Below are 16,098 nucleotides of genomic sequence, written 5' to 3'. Positions count from 1 at the left end.
GCGAGCGTGTGTGTAGGTGTTGGTGTGTGTGTATGTACGCACTTGTGAGTAGGCGTTAATGTGTGTAGGTGTGCGTGCGATAAAAAATATAAACTCTCCCAGGCCCGGACTGGCTCCTTCTGGGGTGGTCGGTTAGGTACTGGAAAGGGGCCCCCTGGTATGAGGGTTTCGGGGGCCCTCCCCGCTAAAATGTGAAAAAGTTATTTTTTCCAAATGTGCTTTTCCTTTTTGGACATGTTAAATAATAAAACAAAAGTTAAATTCATGTATAAAAAACATGTGTTTGAAGTTTTACTTGACTTTACCTTTAGTAGAACGAAATTTCATACCATTTTTACAAAATCTATTAAAGGTGCGTTATTTATTTATTATTATTTCTGAATTGTACGTTTTTTTCCTCCTTTATTTATTTTTATTTATTTATTTATTTTTATTTTATTTTATTTTATTTTATTTTATTTTTTTTTGATTATTTACCTTGTAAGGGGAGAGGGTGTGGAGAAGGATTGTGATGCAGAGCAAAGGTTGGAAAGGTTTTTTCCGCCACCGGTACTTACCGTCCTGGGAAATACTATGTTTTTCCCACACGAAAAAAACTGATTATTAAAAATATAAATTCAGAACAATCTTTTAAAATATTAGAATTCAGTTCTAAGAAAATAATAGCTTGAAAAACAATACACAAATTACAAATCATAATCGTGTTTATATTCTTCGTCTTCTACTTCCACATTGGATCTTAGCATCATATAACGAAACACTAATTAAGAGACTTTTTGCAAATTTTATTTAAATTTAACACAAATTATTTGTTGCTTCTCTTGATGACCCTGGTATTTTAAAGTTTAAAAATTTTAGTTTATTGTGATCAAAAATATTTATTTAGGAAATTAATTATTGATAAAAGAAATTGTGAGCAAATTTTATGTTATTATGCAATAATAGGGAAGTTTTCAATTTTTCAATTTTATTTTTATATGATAAGGTAACATGTATGAACATCATAGGTGAAAAAAATTTTGCGATACGATAAGTAGTTTTTTTTAAATTAATTTTTTAAGTTCAAGCACTTGTGACGTCAAATGGCATAGGAAGTGACGTCATGCACTCTTCCGATAGGGGAGAAGCCGAAGGTCACGCATTCGGCTTCGAAGACGAAACGTAAAAGGCTTATCTCCTTGCATTTAACTCCTCGCGTTTCTGGAACATTAAACCTCTCATCCTCTCGGAAATACTCGAATATCATCATTGATGTTACATGAGGAAGATTATTTAGATTGTGCTTTAACAAATCCGGTATCCATAGTGTGTTCAAAAGGATTATTGAATTTCTAAAAAATAAAAATATCAGCACGCTCAAAATTTCCCTAGCGAAAACAAGGGATCTTCGGCGGAAGGCTGCCCGTTCGCGCCCTGTGACGTAGGCTCGTGACGTTTCAGAAGAGCGCACTTTTGCGCGTGGATTTTTAAAAATTCATTCAAAATCACGCTGGTTTAAAATTCGACGATGGTGAATTTTTTAGTTTTGAGGGTCAATTAACAATATCCAATAGCTAAAATATGAACATTTAATAGGTTGCAACTTCCCTATTCTTATTTATTTATATTCCTTTCTTACACAATAATTAAAAACCCAAGGAGAATTTGTAATAACTATTTATTTCTAACCTTCATTCTACACATCATATTCAGATAGTCAAAATATTTCTCACATATTGTTATTTAGAAGTTTTTTTCCGGTATTTACCACTTTTGAAAAGCGATAGCTTTGTGCAAGGTAAATTAGATAAAAATAGAACAACGTTTAAAAGCACAAAAAGGATAAAAAGTTTTTAAAAACGCAGACATGTTTCGGAGGCAATAGGAAGGAGGCTATTGCCTCCGAAACATGTCTGCGTTTTTAAAAACTTTTTATCCTTTTTGTGCTTTTAAACGTTGTTCTATTTTTATCTAATTTACCACTTTTCCTGGTATTTTTTCCCAGTATTTCCCAGCGGGATAAAAAAAAAAAAAACAAGTTTTGGACGGGAAAAAGGCAACCCTGTGTAGAGCCCCCTCTTTCGGTGGATTAGGGTAGACCGGGGCACGTTTACAAAACGAACTTTTTTCAAAACGAATTATAACTGGAGGGCCAACAGTCATAACACACACACAGATTGATGCCGCTTCCTAGCAAATATCCTCACAAGGTTTTAAGCATCAGTCGAGCTTCCGTCTAGCATGCAGAAGGAATTATCGGTTTTCTACCAAGTCAAGTAAATTTTGAGTTGAACGTTTTGAAGTTTATTGTGAACAAATATTAGTTAAGAAAGAACAAATATATAAAAATTAGCACAATTTTATCCTTTTTTGAGAATTGTATATGTATGAACTGAAATGTTATTAACTTTTTTTGCACGATAAAAATTAATCCAAGCTTGGCGACAGGGCAAATTTACGCGTTGACGTCTGAGCACCTTTACGCACATTCTATACTGTGGCTTACTTCTAAACGTGCCCTGACGCTTTTTTCGCTCCAAACTGTCTCAAAACCTTTTAGCATCATCAGGCTATTTAGTTTTGAAAATCACTATTTTATTTTTTTATTGAGTTACAAATTCGTATCTTATAGCTTACAATCATGTAGTGCTGTATTCATGCCCGCTCAGTTTTTACTTTATACTCTATTCAGTCTGTAATAAATTTGCTTTATTTTAACTATGGTAACACATTATGTTCAAAACACTCTAACAGAACCACGTTAGGTGTCTATATAAATATACGTAAACGTGCCCCGTGTCCGGGGTAAGTTTAAGCAACCGACTTGGACTTAAAAATGATTTTTTTTAACGGCGGTTAAAAACAAATTAAGGAACAACTGAATATACTTATCTTGACTCCATTAAATGTTTCATAAAACCGCAATGCCTGCAATTTCCTACGTTAAAACATAGAATGTAGAAAATTCATTGAAAAAATTCCGCGTAAAAGTGCTTCGGTCGACCGTATAGAATATCCCCAATTTTAGGAGGTACGGGGGGTTTCCCCCCGGGGAAATTTTTGAAAATCAGATATAAAATTCCGAATTTTTAGGCCTAATGGGGGGGGGGGGAGCTTAGTCTCTAAGAGAGAGCCCTTTATCCTCTCCGTGGGTGAGCCACTGTTGGATGGGGCTGAGATTTATAAAAACGCTATTTTTAAAAAAAGCAATGCCTTACTAGTAGAAAAATTATCATACCTTTTCTGCTTCATCTTGTCACTATTTTGTCCCAATGCATCCATCTTTTAATTTCCACAATAAAAATTATAGTTGGCTCGTACGCAAGTGAAATACAGACCTTCAACTATCTTACTATAATACAGATTGCAGAAGTAAAAACCACACGTGGAATAGTTTTATGGCCAATATCCGGTGATTAAGACCCTATCCGAAAGATTTCCATGTGCATTCAAATTTCCCATTTATTTACTGGTTCAAAAGCAAAAGGAGATGGGGCACTAAAGCAATCTACATGAATACATTGAGTCTTGAACAAGTCATGAAGTTTTTATTTACTCCTATTTTTATTACACCTGCATTTCTCTTTTGTTCGAGTTTTTTTCACACGGCCATCATCCGTACCCAAGTTCTACAGTTCTTTTCTTATCTCATCTTATTGATTCTACAAGAATGTGCAAAAACGTGGAGAAACCTGTGGAGAAGCACTTTTAGCGGCCTGGATCACAAAGGCTTACTCCGAGAGGGGTCCTACATTTACTCCTGTCACCGGAGTAACTTAGCCATACGTGAAACCCAATTGACAAAGACAGACCTCCTGTGTAATAATGCCGACACCCACGGAGGCGTCGGTAGTACCAGGGCTGTGGAGTCGGAGTCGGAGTCGAAGAGTCGGAGTCGGACTGATTTTGGGGTAATGGAGTTGGATCGGAGTCGTTACAAAACATGCCGACTGCGACTCCGGGCTTCTTTTTTCCTTTCCTTTTCACTGACTCTCCTTGCATTTTTTAAAAACTGACTACCAATTAATTCGATTGCATGTATAAAAAGATACTAATGAGAAAATAACTGCCATTATGGCAATCAGCTAGCTTGAATGCTTACCGAACTTTCTGTAGCCGTCCCCTAGTTTGCTAGCTTTTTAACTTAACTAATAGCAACTGTCAGCAAACGGTTTTGTTGCCTAACATTTTCAAGTAATCACTTTCAAGTGAAAATAGAAATATAGTGTTTTGTTCGATCTCAGTTATAAAATAGTAAAAGAAACGTAACAAATTAGTAAGTCGAGGCCCGTAGCTAAGGTTGAAACGTTTAAGAGTGATCGGCAAATTCAAAGAAGTTCTGGCGAGAAAGCACGAATCCAAAAGATTCGATGAAATAATCTAATGATTTTTTCTTTATTAAGACTATTTCTATAAGCTTGGTTCTCACTAAAAAGTATGGAACAAAATAAGTGTAATTGATTTCCAGATTACAACACTCAATAATTGCAGTTAATCTCAACATTTTCATATTAAGGTTCATTCTAAAGCGGTCAATAAAATTTAAATTAAAAATTTAACGAAGAAGAAATATAGGTACAGTAAAAGCTATTCGTACAAATTTGTATACCGTCGCATTTTGTGTAAAATTAGCTCCTGACGTATATGTGCCATATTTCGTTGAAATTTTATTGATGAAATATAATTAAAAATATATTCGCGAAAATTTTCAGAATTAAAGTATTTATATTTTTTATAAACTCTAAAGTTAACTTTGGATGTCATCTACCAGATGGGTGTCACCCGGGGCGAACCACCCCCTCTCAAGAACTTGGGTTTAGAAAAAAAGCTTTTTTTCTCTCACGTTACAGCTTTCAAAAATTGAAAGCACACAATTTGATCAATATCTATTTGTTAAACATTAAAGGGGGGGGGGGGGAATTACTTTTCAAATTTTTTAAAATGGATTTTTAAGTCATCTCACTTTTTAACTCGTAACTATTGGAAAATTTGATTTTTAAATTGAATTTCTAACGTTGTATACGTCTTGGGTTTACAATAAAAAACAAAATGCGAAACTTTCATAAAAAGGAATTAATATTTTAATCTCTGTTTAGAGGTTTTCCCCCTTCCCCTGAATAGAGAGAGGGAGTTGAAAAAATACAATTAAAAAATATAAAAAAAATCCGGAGTCGGAGTCGGGCGTTTCAAAACCCAGGAGTCGGGGTCGGAGTCGGCCATTTTCCTTTCCGACTCCGCAGCCCCGGTAGTACACCTGGAGAAAGAGGGAAGGAAAGAAAAGCTGTTGGTTAAAGTTTTATTCGTTGGAATTTGCAAAATATAACTTTTTTCAACTTTAGGATTGCTCTGGAGATCTGCGTACACGCAGACTCCGCAACGCGAGGAGGGGGGGGGGGGGGCACACCACTATGGGTCCCACAGCCCGAGAAACCAAAGAATCTCTTTAAAAATAACTCGAACACCTAAACACCTCCAGGATTTTATTACTGAATAGGCCAACTAGGTCGTGGCCTAGGACCCACGATATTTAGGGGGCCTCAAATGACTGAAACTACTTTAGTTTGCGACTAAAATTGTTTTAGCCAATGGAAAAAGGTTGGAAACGGCCCCCCCCCCCCTCAAAAAAAAATATTGGTCTACGACCCCTCGATATCTTAATCGAGCCTCGAATACCTTTGCTGAAATTTTAAACGTTGAAAATATTTTTTAGGAAATGTTTGAAGAAAAAACGAAACTCAACACATATTAACCCAGGAGCAGCTAAACTGTGCAATTGTGACGTTTAAACACATTTTTAAATAGACAAAAAAAATATATGTACGTAAAGCATGAAAAATCCACAAAGTTTTAAAATCTCTCTTCTGGGGTGGCCACCTAGGGGGGGGGGGGTTACGGTGCAGACTGCGCCATTGAAAGTTTTAAGGGGGTGTTTTGAGGGGTATTTTTTCACTTTTCTGGGGGGGGGGGTCTTCGTGATATTTAAGGAGGTGCGCCTTCGCTCTTAGGGGAGTTGGGCACCCCTGAATCTCTTTATGATAGTCTCAACAGTTCTAAAAGGGTGAAAACAAAAATTTAACTTGATCAAAGGATTGATGTCAATGTTTTGTATATCAACTTATATAAAAGGCACACAAACCTCTAAACATCCAAGTTAATAGAGGAATAAAATGAAATTCAAAAAACGGATTCAAAGCATTCAAAAATTAACCGAAAATGCCGTGAAAACTGGTCGAAGTATTCTCACAAAAAAAAAAAAAAAAAAATGTTTTGACCAGTTCAGGTAAACAAAAATTCTGTGAATTTCGGTTCATCGCAGAACAGAACCTTAAATAGCATCAACATCAACATAAATGAAATAAAATAAATTAATGAGACAAAAACGAATTCAAAGAAAATTTCAAGCAGAGAACAGAAAATAAAATATTTGAAAGAAAACCCTCAAATCGAAAAAACGTGCCTCAAACTTATAAGAAATACAGAACGAAAGCTAAATCATTTACCAAATCAATATGAATTCCATACAATGTGAATATTTTTTTCAGAACCAAGATTTACAGAGGAGAACAGTTGTTATTAGAATACTGTTAAGTCCTGAGAAACTCTTGTTTACTTGCTTATATAACTTAAAAATAAAATGGGCATCCAAAAAATTAGGATTTAAAGTCCCACATAACCACAAAAAACCTTAAAATAATAAACTTGTAAAAATATTTAAACAAATGAATTCAAAATTTAGGTAGAAATATTGAAGCATACAAAAACAAACAACCATCGTTAAATTTTTTTTTGAGCGCGGGGGGGGGGGGGGGCAATTCAATTTAGTGGGTGGTTAGGGGCGCTGATGATTTTTTGCAGGGAGGCCGAACATTTCTGTTGGGGCCCGTAGGCGATTCCCAAGTTGCTTATTTGGTAATCCGGCCCTGTTTACGGGACAAATTCAGAGAAATTAAAACCCTAGGGGGCCCTAACCAAAAGTTAATGTTTGCCCCGGGGCCCTACCTGGCTTTAATTAGGTCCAGTGTGCTATTTGTATAAAACCAGAAAGAGTGATCAAAAGCATCCCGGACAGGGTCTGATTAAGATAACGGAAGGTTCTAAGCAAAGATTTTTTGGAGCCACTATGCAGTCAAATCTTACTTTTAGTCATTAGCTAAAACAACTTTAGCCATTGGGGCCCCCTAAAAAGCAAGGGCCCTAGACCACAGTCTAGCTGGTCTATTCAGTTATTCCCTGATCCTGGCAAAACGTATAAGGAAACAGATTAAAATAGTTATAAGGAAATCAAAGAATTGTAAAATCATTTTTTCGCTTCATTTGGGGGCCCTTCCTAGCTTTGGGGCCCTCGGCGATCGCCGACTAGCCGACCTGGCCAGTCCGGGCCTGAACTCTCCTTTGTTAAGATTGTCTCTCTATTTTCGTAATTCTTTAGCTTGTATTCTTGTGTTGAATGCATATTCGACAGAGACATTTTGCTTCACCCACCCTTCTTTTTAAAAAACAGCAATTCATCTTTGAATTGGAAGTATTTCTTTTTAAAGAAGACCTTTAAAAAAAGAGTTTTTTTTAAGTAGAGAGAAGGTCTACATTACAACATTTCTAGAGGTATTTTTCACCCTAAATATTTTGAATCAATGTAGAATGTCTACTTATTCAAAATTGTTAATGAAAATGTTTAAAATAATAGCGGCCATTTTTTAAATGTTACGTTAGTCACATCTAAAGCCTTGGTTTCCTAGGAGCGAATCGCCGATCTTCGACGTCGCTCATCGACGTAACGCTGAAATCAAAGTAAAGCACTGGTTTCCTAGGTCGCGTTAACCGCGCCCATCGCCGACGTCAGCGTGCGACGAGTTGAAGAGCAGCGAGGAGCTACGCCAAAGTGGATTCCTAGGCAACCCCAATCGCGCGCGGGAAATCCGAACGAGTTTTTTTCGCGAGAGAGCAGTTGCGTTGCAAAACTGAAACAAATCGAGACACAAAACGAGAAATGGATCTTACAACTAAAAAACGTCTTATTACAGCATTGCTGCTGGAAGAGGAAAAAAATGAAGAACTAATAACATTAAATACAAACAATTGTGAACTTTAATTCGTGTATTTCTAGACTACGTTGAAGGTGAATTGTAAGTAACGTTTTGATCACATATTCTTATTTAGAGGCAGGGAAAATCAAATTATATGCATCGTTTACAGAATAATGAATTTAGTTCATTCTCTTAGACATGAAAACAGTATTTTTTTTTTATAATTATTAACTTTTAAAATTACCTGGAACATTTATCGATTCTGAAATTGCTTTCCATCAATTTTCTTTTGCTAGTTGGTCCTTGTATCCAACCACAGCTGAACCACCTCAATAAATGTTTCTTCTGGGAAAAAAATCTAGCGACATTTTGATTGGATTACACCGGCGTAGATCTCACGCTTGACGCTGAAATCAAAGTCAAGTTGATTCCGACGTGGCGATGCACCACGTCGATTTAGCTCGGACGCGCATGCGCAGAAGAATCAAGTTTTCTCCTCGGCGGAGAGCGACGCCGAAGACTGGCGCCCTTGCTTCTAGGAAACCAGGGCTTAAGTGGATTTCGGCGTGACCACTCAAAACGCCGAATTGGCTCGGGCGCGCATGAGCAGAAGAATCAAGTTTTCGCCTCGGCGGGGAGCGACGCCGACGCTAAGCGTGTTCGCTTCTAGGAAACCAATGCTTAACTCTTACGTTAGTTACAACTCAGATATTACGTTAGTCACACTAATTATTTTATATTATCTGTATCTAAAACAAATATTTTGCACTTTTTAAGTATATATGATACAGATGTAAGAAAATTAAAAGTGTTGACTGGTACAATTATCTGGTTTAGTTTTTAAACTGAAAATAGTATATTTTCGTAATTAACGTAACGCAATTATTTTCAGTGAAATAACCGAACTAATTAAAATACTTATCTTATGATTCATTTAAAAAGAACAATCAATTTTATTGGGCCAATATCTAATCTTTTAGAAGAAACATAGTTCTTTTAAAAATTTGCAAAAAAAATTACCCTACGCAAGAAAACTAAAAAGTATGTTTTTTGCGCATGCTAAGCCCATGCACAACCTTGCACGTTTAGAGCCAGAAGAAAAGCACCGAATGGAAATTTTACAAACTGCTACTGGATTTTTATACTAGAAAGTATGTTAATAAAATGATAGATCACAACTTGGACTTTGTAAAAAAAAACAGATTAAAAAAAATTAATTAAATTTTGACACCTGGAATCACAGACATTTTTTATTGCATGTCGTTCAATTATTTTCTTTAAACTGACTAACTTTTGATGTTCTACATAGTTCTTATGACAAATCTTTACTTTTGCTATCGAAATTAAAATTTCTTGCTTGTATTATTCGTATTTGGGTCATTCTCCAGAAAATGTAACTTTTGAACGCAAATATTTTTCAATTTTGAAACTTTTTTTTTTTTCATTCTTTCATGAAAGTGTTACCTACTAGAAATAACCATAAGCAACTGCCCAGCTAAGTTGCAATTATTTTGCTCATAAATAAAAAAATTAAAAAAATGCCTTGTTCTCGGAAATAAAAAAAAAGAAAAAAACTTCTAATGTTTAAAAATCAAAGCCAATTTAATATCAAAGTAATAATTTTTTATTGTGCAAACAATCAGGCATTTTAAGAGCCATTGTCTGTAAGAATCAGGCAGTTTAAAGCATTTGTGATTGTTGACATTTTTAATTTTTTTTATTTTCACATAGGTTGTTCCTTATCATAAATAATGTAAATCCGAAATTTGAGCTTCGTCTGACTCACATTTTTTGAGAAAACAGTTTTTTTTGTTTAGGGGGCGTGGCACATTTTTGCCGGTTTTTCAAATTTGCAGATTTTAATGTGCTTGTTGCTTGAAGCACCCTTATAATGACATGGATTTTTTAATTCCATATTACTATATGGTCTTGTTAGATACTGTTACAGCTGTCAAATTGGTGACACTACGAGGACGACGCCCACAAACTCCGTTTAAAAATGACCGAAAATGAATTTTTTTCTATATTCAAGGCCAATTTTCTCAAAGCGCCTTCATGATGACACCAACATTTTTAGATCATTTTCTAGCCACACTTACATACATCAAAAATATGTATCAAAATCGGTGTCACTATAAGGGCGCCAGCAGATATTGGAACTTTTATTCAATAAATTTCACAAAAACACAAATATTTAGAATCTAATTACAACTGTCGCCCTCATAGCAGATATCTGATACTACATTAGGATGATAACCAACATGTTTGTCTAACATTTGCACAAAAAAATCGGTGTCACTCCTATTATTTTTGGAAATATAATCGTTCCAAGTTAGTACGTTATGGCGTTTTTTTTATATTTATTTATTTAATATTTTCACACCCAGATTTTTTTTTGTACATATTTATTTTTAATTTAATACAAAGAAGTGTACCTTAAAACATAAACAGCTTTGGGCAGCAAGAGAGTCTTTTTCTTGAATAGAAAATGCCCGTTTTGATATAGGTACCAGGTGGATCTATTGTGCATAACATATCTAGACTATTATACCAATACTCGTCTTGTTTTTTCCGGCCAAACAAATTTATTTATTCCAATTGTTCTTGACATGCATTTGACATAAACTTGCAAATGGTCAACTTCTACTCTTTTTCTGGGATACCATGTTTTCCCATGCTTTAGTGCTACAAAATTAGCAGTTTTCAATAAGAGATGACCGTCTTTCTGAAATTGGTTTGACTTGATTCTTAATGTTTTCTTCCTTTTGGTCTACGTTATCCTCAAATTCAGTTTCAGATTCTGAATGTTCGCTTTCTTCAATATTCTCATTTGATGTATTGAGAATGCATTCGTTTTTTTGTTTCTTCCATCGAAAAAAAAGGATAGGATTTGTTTCATAGTACAATACTCTGAAGCAACGAACAGTTTTTTCCCCGTTACGAACTGCATTTCTCATCTAGTGTGCAACTTGACAGGGATGTTGTTTTTTCCCAATATTTTCACCAATCGTAAATAAATACTCCTTCCGCTTTGAAGTGAACTTGAACTGAGCTCGTAAAGATAGGGACCATCCAATTTCAATAAATTGAACTTTTGGCAATGCAGGGGTATTTATTAGTTGAAAATTCGAAGCATTTATATAAGATGTTTGTAAGAGCTTCTCTCTCAGAGCCGTGTCCAAGGGGAGGGTTTCAGGGGTTAAACCCCTCCCATTGAAAAAAAAAAAGTATGTCAAATGAAGAAAACGATCGACTTAAATTAACTTTAATGTGAAAGCCTGCGTTGAACGTCCCCCCCCCCCTTTCTCTTTGAAGTTTTTCTGTAATTTTAACTCAGTAATTCTGTATTTTTCCCTCTAATTCAACTCAGTTGGACCTAAACGCTTGCATTTCTTTCTTCTTTTATAATTTAAAAATTTTTGCATAACATTCAAATGTTATGTAATTTACAACTGTTAAAGCTTTGCCGACTGAAATAACATTTTGGAAAAACTGTGATGGTAGAACCGTTGAATTATCTACTAATACAAAGCATTAGTATTGCTAATTGTAAGGAGGTGATGTTGAATTTGGCATGTGTTGCAGCTATGAAGATGTATTAGTGATTGTGTTTAGTAATGTAATTTGCATCTCTACAATAAGCTCGTTCTAAGCATAATTTCAGAGCATAAAATCTGATATGTATTCTCTTACATGAAAAGAATTCGCGGAGAGTTTTAAATGCTTGTTGCAATAAACCGTATAGTTAAGAGATTTAATTAAAAAGAAACAAACAAGGTTTGATGAAAGTGAACCTGTAAAATGAAGGAATACTTTGGTCACGAGCAGCCAGAATTATTCTTCTAAGGGAAGGGGGGGGGGGTACAGCAGTACTTACAGGTGCATAAACGCCAAACTGGGATCGATAATTTGTAGTAAAACTAATAAAGGTTGTGAGGGATTGAATTTCCCCTCCCCAGGTAAGATTAAAACCCCTCCCTTTATGAAAATCTGGACACGGGCCTGTTCTCTCTATACATCTTTCGTATTAAATCCATTTGCAATTTGAGGTCAAATGTATGTCAAGAACAATTGGAATAAATAGATTCGTTTGGCCGAAAAAACAAGATTAGCATTGGTATGATAATCTAGACATATTATGCACAATACATCTGCCTGTACCTATATCAAAACGGGCATTTTCTATTCAAGAAAAAGACGCTCTTACTGCACAAAGCTAATTATGTTAAAAGATATACATTTTTGTATTAAATTAAAAATAAATATGTTCAAAAAAACTCTCTGGGGGTGAAAAGATTAAATAAATAAATATAAAAAAACGCCATAACGTACTAACTTCGAACGATTATATTTCCAAAAATAATAGGAGTGACACCGATTTTTTTTGTGCAAATGTTAGAAAAACATGTTGGTTATCAACCTAATGTAGTATCAGATCTCTGCTATGAGGGCGACAGTTGTAGTTAGATTTTAAATATTTGTGTTTTTGTGAAATTTATCAAATAAAAGTTCCAATATCTTCTTTCGCCCTTATAGTGACACCGATTTTGATACATATTTTTGATGTATGTAAGTGTGGCTAGAAAATGATCTAAAAATGTTGGTGTCATCATGAAGGCGCTTTGAGAAAATTGGCCTTGAATATAGAAAAAAATTCATTGTCGGTCATTTTTAAACAGAGTTCGTGGCCGTCGCCCTCGTAGTGACACCGATTTGACAGCTGTAATAGTATCTAAGAAGACCATATAATAGTATAGAATTTAAAAATCCATGTCATTATAGGGGCGCTTAAAGCAACAAGAACTTTAAAATCTGCAAATTTGAAAAACACGCAAAAATATGCCACGCCCCCTAAATTTAAAAATTTAATTTCCCAAAAACGGTAAGGCAGACAAAGCTCATATTTTGCACAAACATTACATTCATGATAAGGAACAACATTTGCAAAAATAAAGAAAATTAAAATGTCAACAATCACAACCTGCCTGATCCTTACAGACAATGGCTCTTAATGATTAGTGGGAATCTAATATTGAGCTCTCTTAATTAAAGTACGGCTTAACTAGTAGTTATCATTTTAGTTCAAATGTGTGTTAAAAATAATATTTAGCAAATTTGAGAATATACTGTCAATTTAAAATTTTTGTAAAGTGCCTAAGATTGATGTATTTCACCTCCATCATTTATTTTCACCTCAGAAATATTGACATTGATAAGGTCTGTCACGGAGGTGAGATTCACGGAGATGAGGAATTTTCCATTAATATAGGCCTAATGGATACATTTTTCAGGGAAATATTTTTTTTTCTTTGTTGCTACAATCTACACATGTTAAGCAAATGAAAACATGTTCATTTCTTTTTTACATTCATTTACATCCCTGAAAATCAAGTTCCACGGAAGTAATAAGTAACAATAACCACACCTAGTTTTTAAAACAAAATATATCTTCTTGTTTTTCGACAAAAGTCTCACAACTTCTTTATGGCTGAAAATTTACAAAGGGGGGGGGGGATGGGTCCCTTGTATCATGGAAAATAAAATTTGATTTCATTACTGCCACGTGTAAATGAGGAATGGCATTTTGTGTTTAGGAAACGGAGATGAAAATTTATTGTGTGACATGACTCCTATCCTACTGAAACGAACTAAAACACAATATTAAAAAATTAAATACACTTAAACAATTAGTATTTGAGCCACTTGTGAAAGGAATAATGAATAAATAAGTATAACTTTTAATTAAACAAGTTATTAAGCAACATAAACAGTCACACAAGGTGTGTGACATGCCACGGAGGAAGGAATTCACATGTTGTGAACCAAAAATATTGTAAAATAAAATTGTTTATTAAAAAACTGTTGGCAGTTTTAAATAGATATCTTTTTGATGAAATTAAAAATCATTGTTAAATGACTTGTTCCTTAAAGTTTTTACTGTAAAAAGCGTGTGACAGAAAAATTACACTTTTTGAAGAAAGACCCATTTATGAAACAAAATCTTGTGACAAAACTACTCAAAATGTTCCGTTCCGTCACATGGAATGGGACCTTCAAACGAAAATTTTAAAAACAATAACAATAAAAGAATTACTTCATTTATTTTAATCTTTGAGGAAAAAACTTTCATAAATGTTCTGAATTTTCGAAAATACTCTTTACAGAAAGTTACATCCTACAACGAATCTAAGGAAGTTCTTACAAAAAAAAAAATTCTTTTATTTTCTCTCTAAATAATATGTTCTTTCTATTGCAATTAAAAAGACGTACTTATTTAATCTCAACACTAAGCTTCAAAAATTAATCATATTTCCTTTTTTATACTGCATTTGAAATATTGTGTTTGCCTTTTGAAAAGTGGCATTAAAAACATTCAGGTAACATAATTTTACGCACATTTAAGCATAATTAGCAAAACAATTAAAAATAATTACAGAAAAAACAATTATACAAAATTGCGGCTTCTACTTCATTAATAATGATGTATGAAGAATCTTCAGCGAAAGTGCTTTTGAAATTAAGTGATGTTTTTCTGCAAATTAAACAAAATGAAAACGCATTTTCCTTTATCTTTTTTTTTTTCAGATGAAAAATAAGGTTTTCGTTGAGAAAACCAGGTATTCGCGATTGAAAGAAAAAAACAAGGAACTTCTGCACAAATCGATATTGCTACAATATCCCGAGCTTATTGAAGATTACAACAGCATTCAAAAAGACAGTGAAGCGGCGAAAACAAAAGTAGAGGAACTCAAGAGAAAATATGAATCTGCTATGAATATCATTGAGAATTATGATTAACGATTTATATCGGGGACGGATTCAAACCGCTATTTTAGAGAGGGGGTCATGCTGAAGAATGCCCCCCCCCCCCATAAATAAACCTACTGTCTTGGGTACGAAAAATTTCTGAGTCTGTTTGGGTGTCAATAAAAAAGTTCAAATCGGTCAGGAGTAAGGCACTTAATAGAACATAAGCGTTACTAATTCATTTCAAAAGCAATAAAAAGATGAAATATTTCAAGCATTCCTTTTTAAAAACATTTAATTGAAAAGATTACTGTAATCATTTTATTCATAAATTATTTTTACACATTGTCGATGGATAATATTGTCTACATTTTGGAGGAGAGGGGGGGGGGACCCTTCTCTTGTATCCGCCCCTGATTTATGTATTCATCAATATTGTTTAGCTCCTAGCATGAGATTTTGTGAAAAAGAAATACAGTGCATTTATTTGATGTTTTAATTTCCGTGAATAAACCTACCTTAAGTACCAGAGGATGTTTCAATTAATGTGCTGGTGACTCATGTCGAAGGATAATATAGTCTACACTTTGGGAGGGGGGATCATGACCCCCATGACCCTCCTCTTGTATCCGCCCTTGATTTATATATTCATCAATATTGTTTAGCTACTAGCATGAGATTTTGTGAAAAGGAAATACAGTGCATTTGTTTGATGTTTTAATTTCCGTGAATAAACACACACTGTTATAACCAGGGGTTCCAGACGAGTGAAAATATTCCCTCTAAGGTGAAAGTATAGTGCCTGAAGGTGCAATGCAGGCTAGAAAATAGAGCAGAGGAGCCGAAACAGCATGCAATCGCAAAAAGACTCATTGCGCATGCGCTTTTGCCTTAGACATACATTCAACCACCTCAATATGGCGGACAAATGATGATTGCGTTTGTGTGTCTTTCACATTGAATGAAGTACACTATTGGATTAAAACACAACTTTTCTAGGATTAATTATCCGAAATTACAAATAAGTACAGCTTTTGATCACTTTGTAGCTTTTAGGGCTTTCAAACATAGTTAAGTGTTTAAAAGTGCATTTATTGGTTTTCAGTTACCGTTACTGTCTTTTGGTTAGTTAACCGTTACTATCGTGAAATTTTCATCATTCAAAACGCTACTAAATATATCTGTCATTATTTTCTTGAGTACTCGATAAGCAGCTTTTATTAATCACCAAAAAAAAAAAAAAAACACACCTGCTATAAGATTATCAATAATCAACAAGTGAGAATCTTAATAAAAATGATTCTTGTGCTTCGTAGATTATAACAGAAAGCTAGCAAACCCCCCCCCC

At 34.4% G+C, this 16,098-nt stretch overlaps 1 protein-coding gene across 1 annotated transcript in view; it reads left to right on the top strand.

Moving 5' to 3' along the window:
• The window catches only part of LOC129223209 (uncharacterized), a 31,054-nt gene extending 15,805 nt beyond the window's left edge, over positions 1-15,249 (top strand). The window contains exon 5 of the mRNA XM_054857775.1: positions 14,589-15,249. Within this exon, the coding sequence (XP_054713750.1) occupies positions 14,589-14,801 (213 nt within the window). The 3' untranslated portion in view covers positions 14,802-15,249. The remainder of the gene's footprint in view (positions 1-14,588) is intronic.
• Positions 15,250-16,098: the final 849 nt, after the last annotated feature.

This window comes from Uloborus diversus, chromosome 5, assembly GCF_026930045.1.
Source record: "Uloborus diversus isolate 005 chromosome 5, Udiv.v.3.1, whole genome shotgun sequence".
NCBI lineage: Eukaryota > Metazoa > Arthropoda > Arachnida > Araneae > Uloboridae > Uloborus > Uloborus diversus.
The sequence above is the reverse complement of the archived record's forward strand: the minus strand, read 5'-3'. Positions and strand labels throughout refer to the sequence as shown.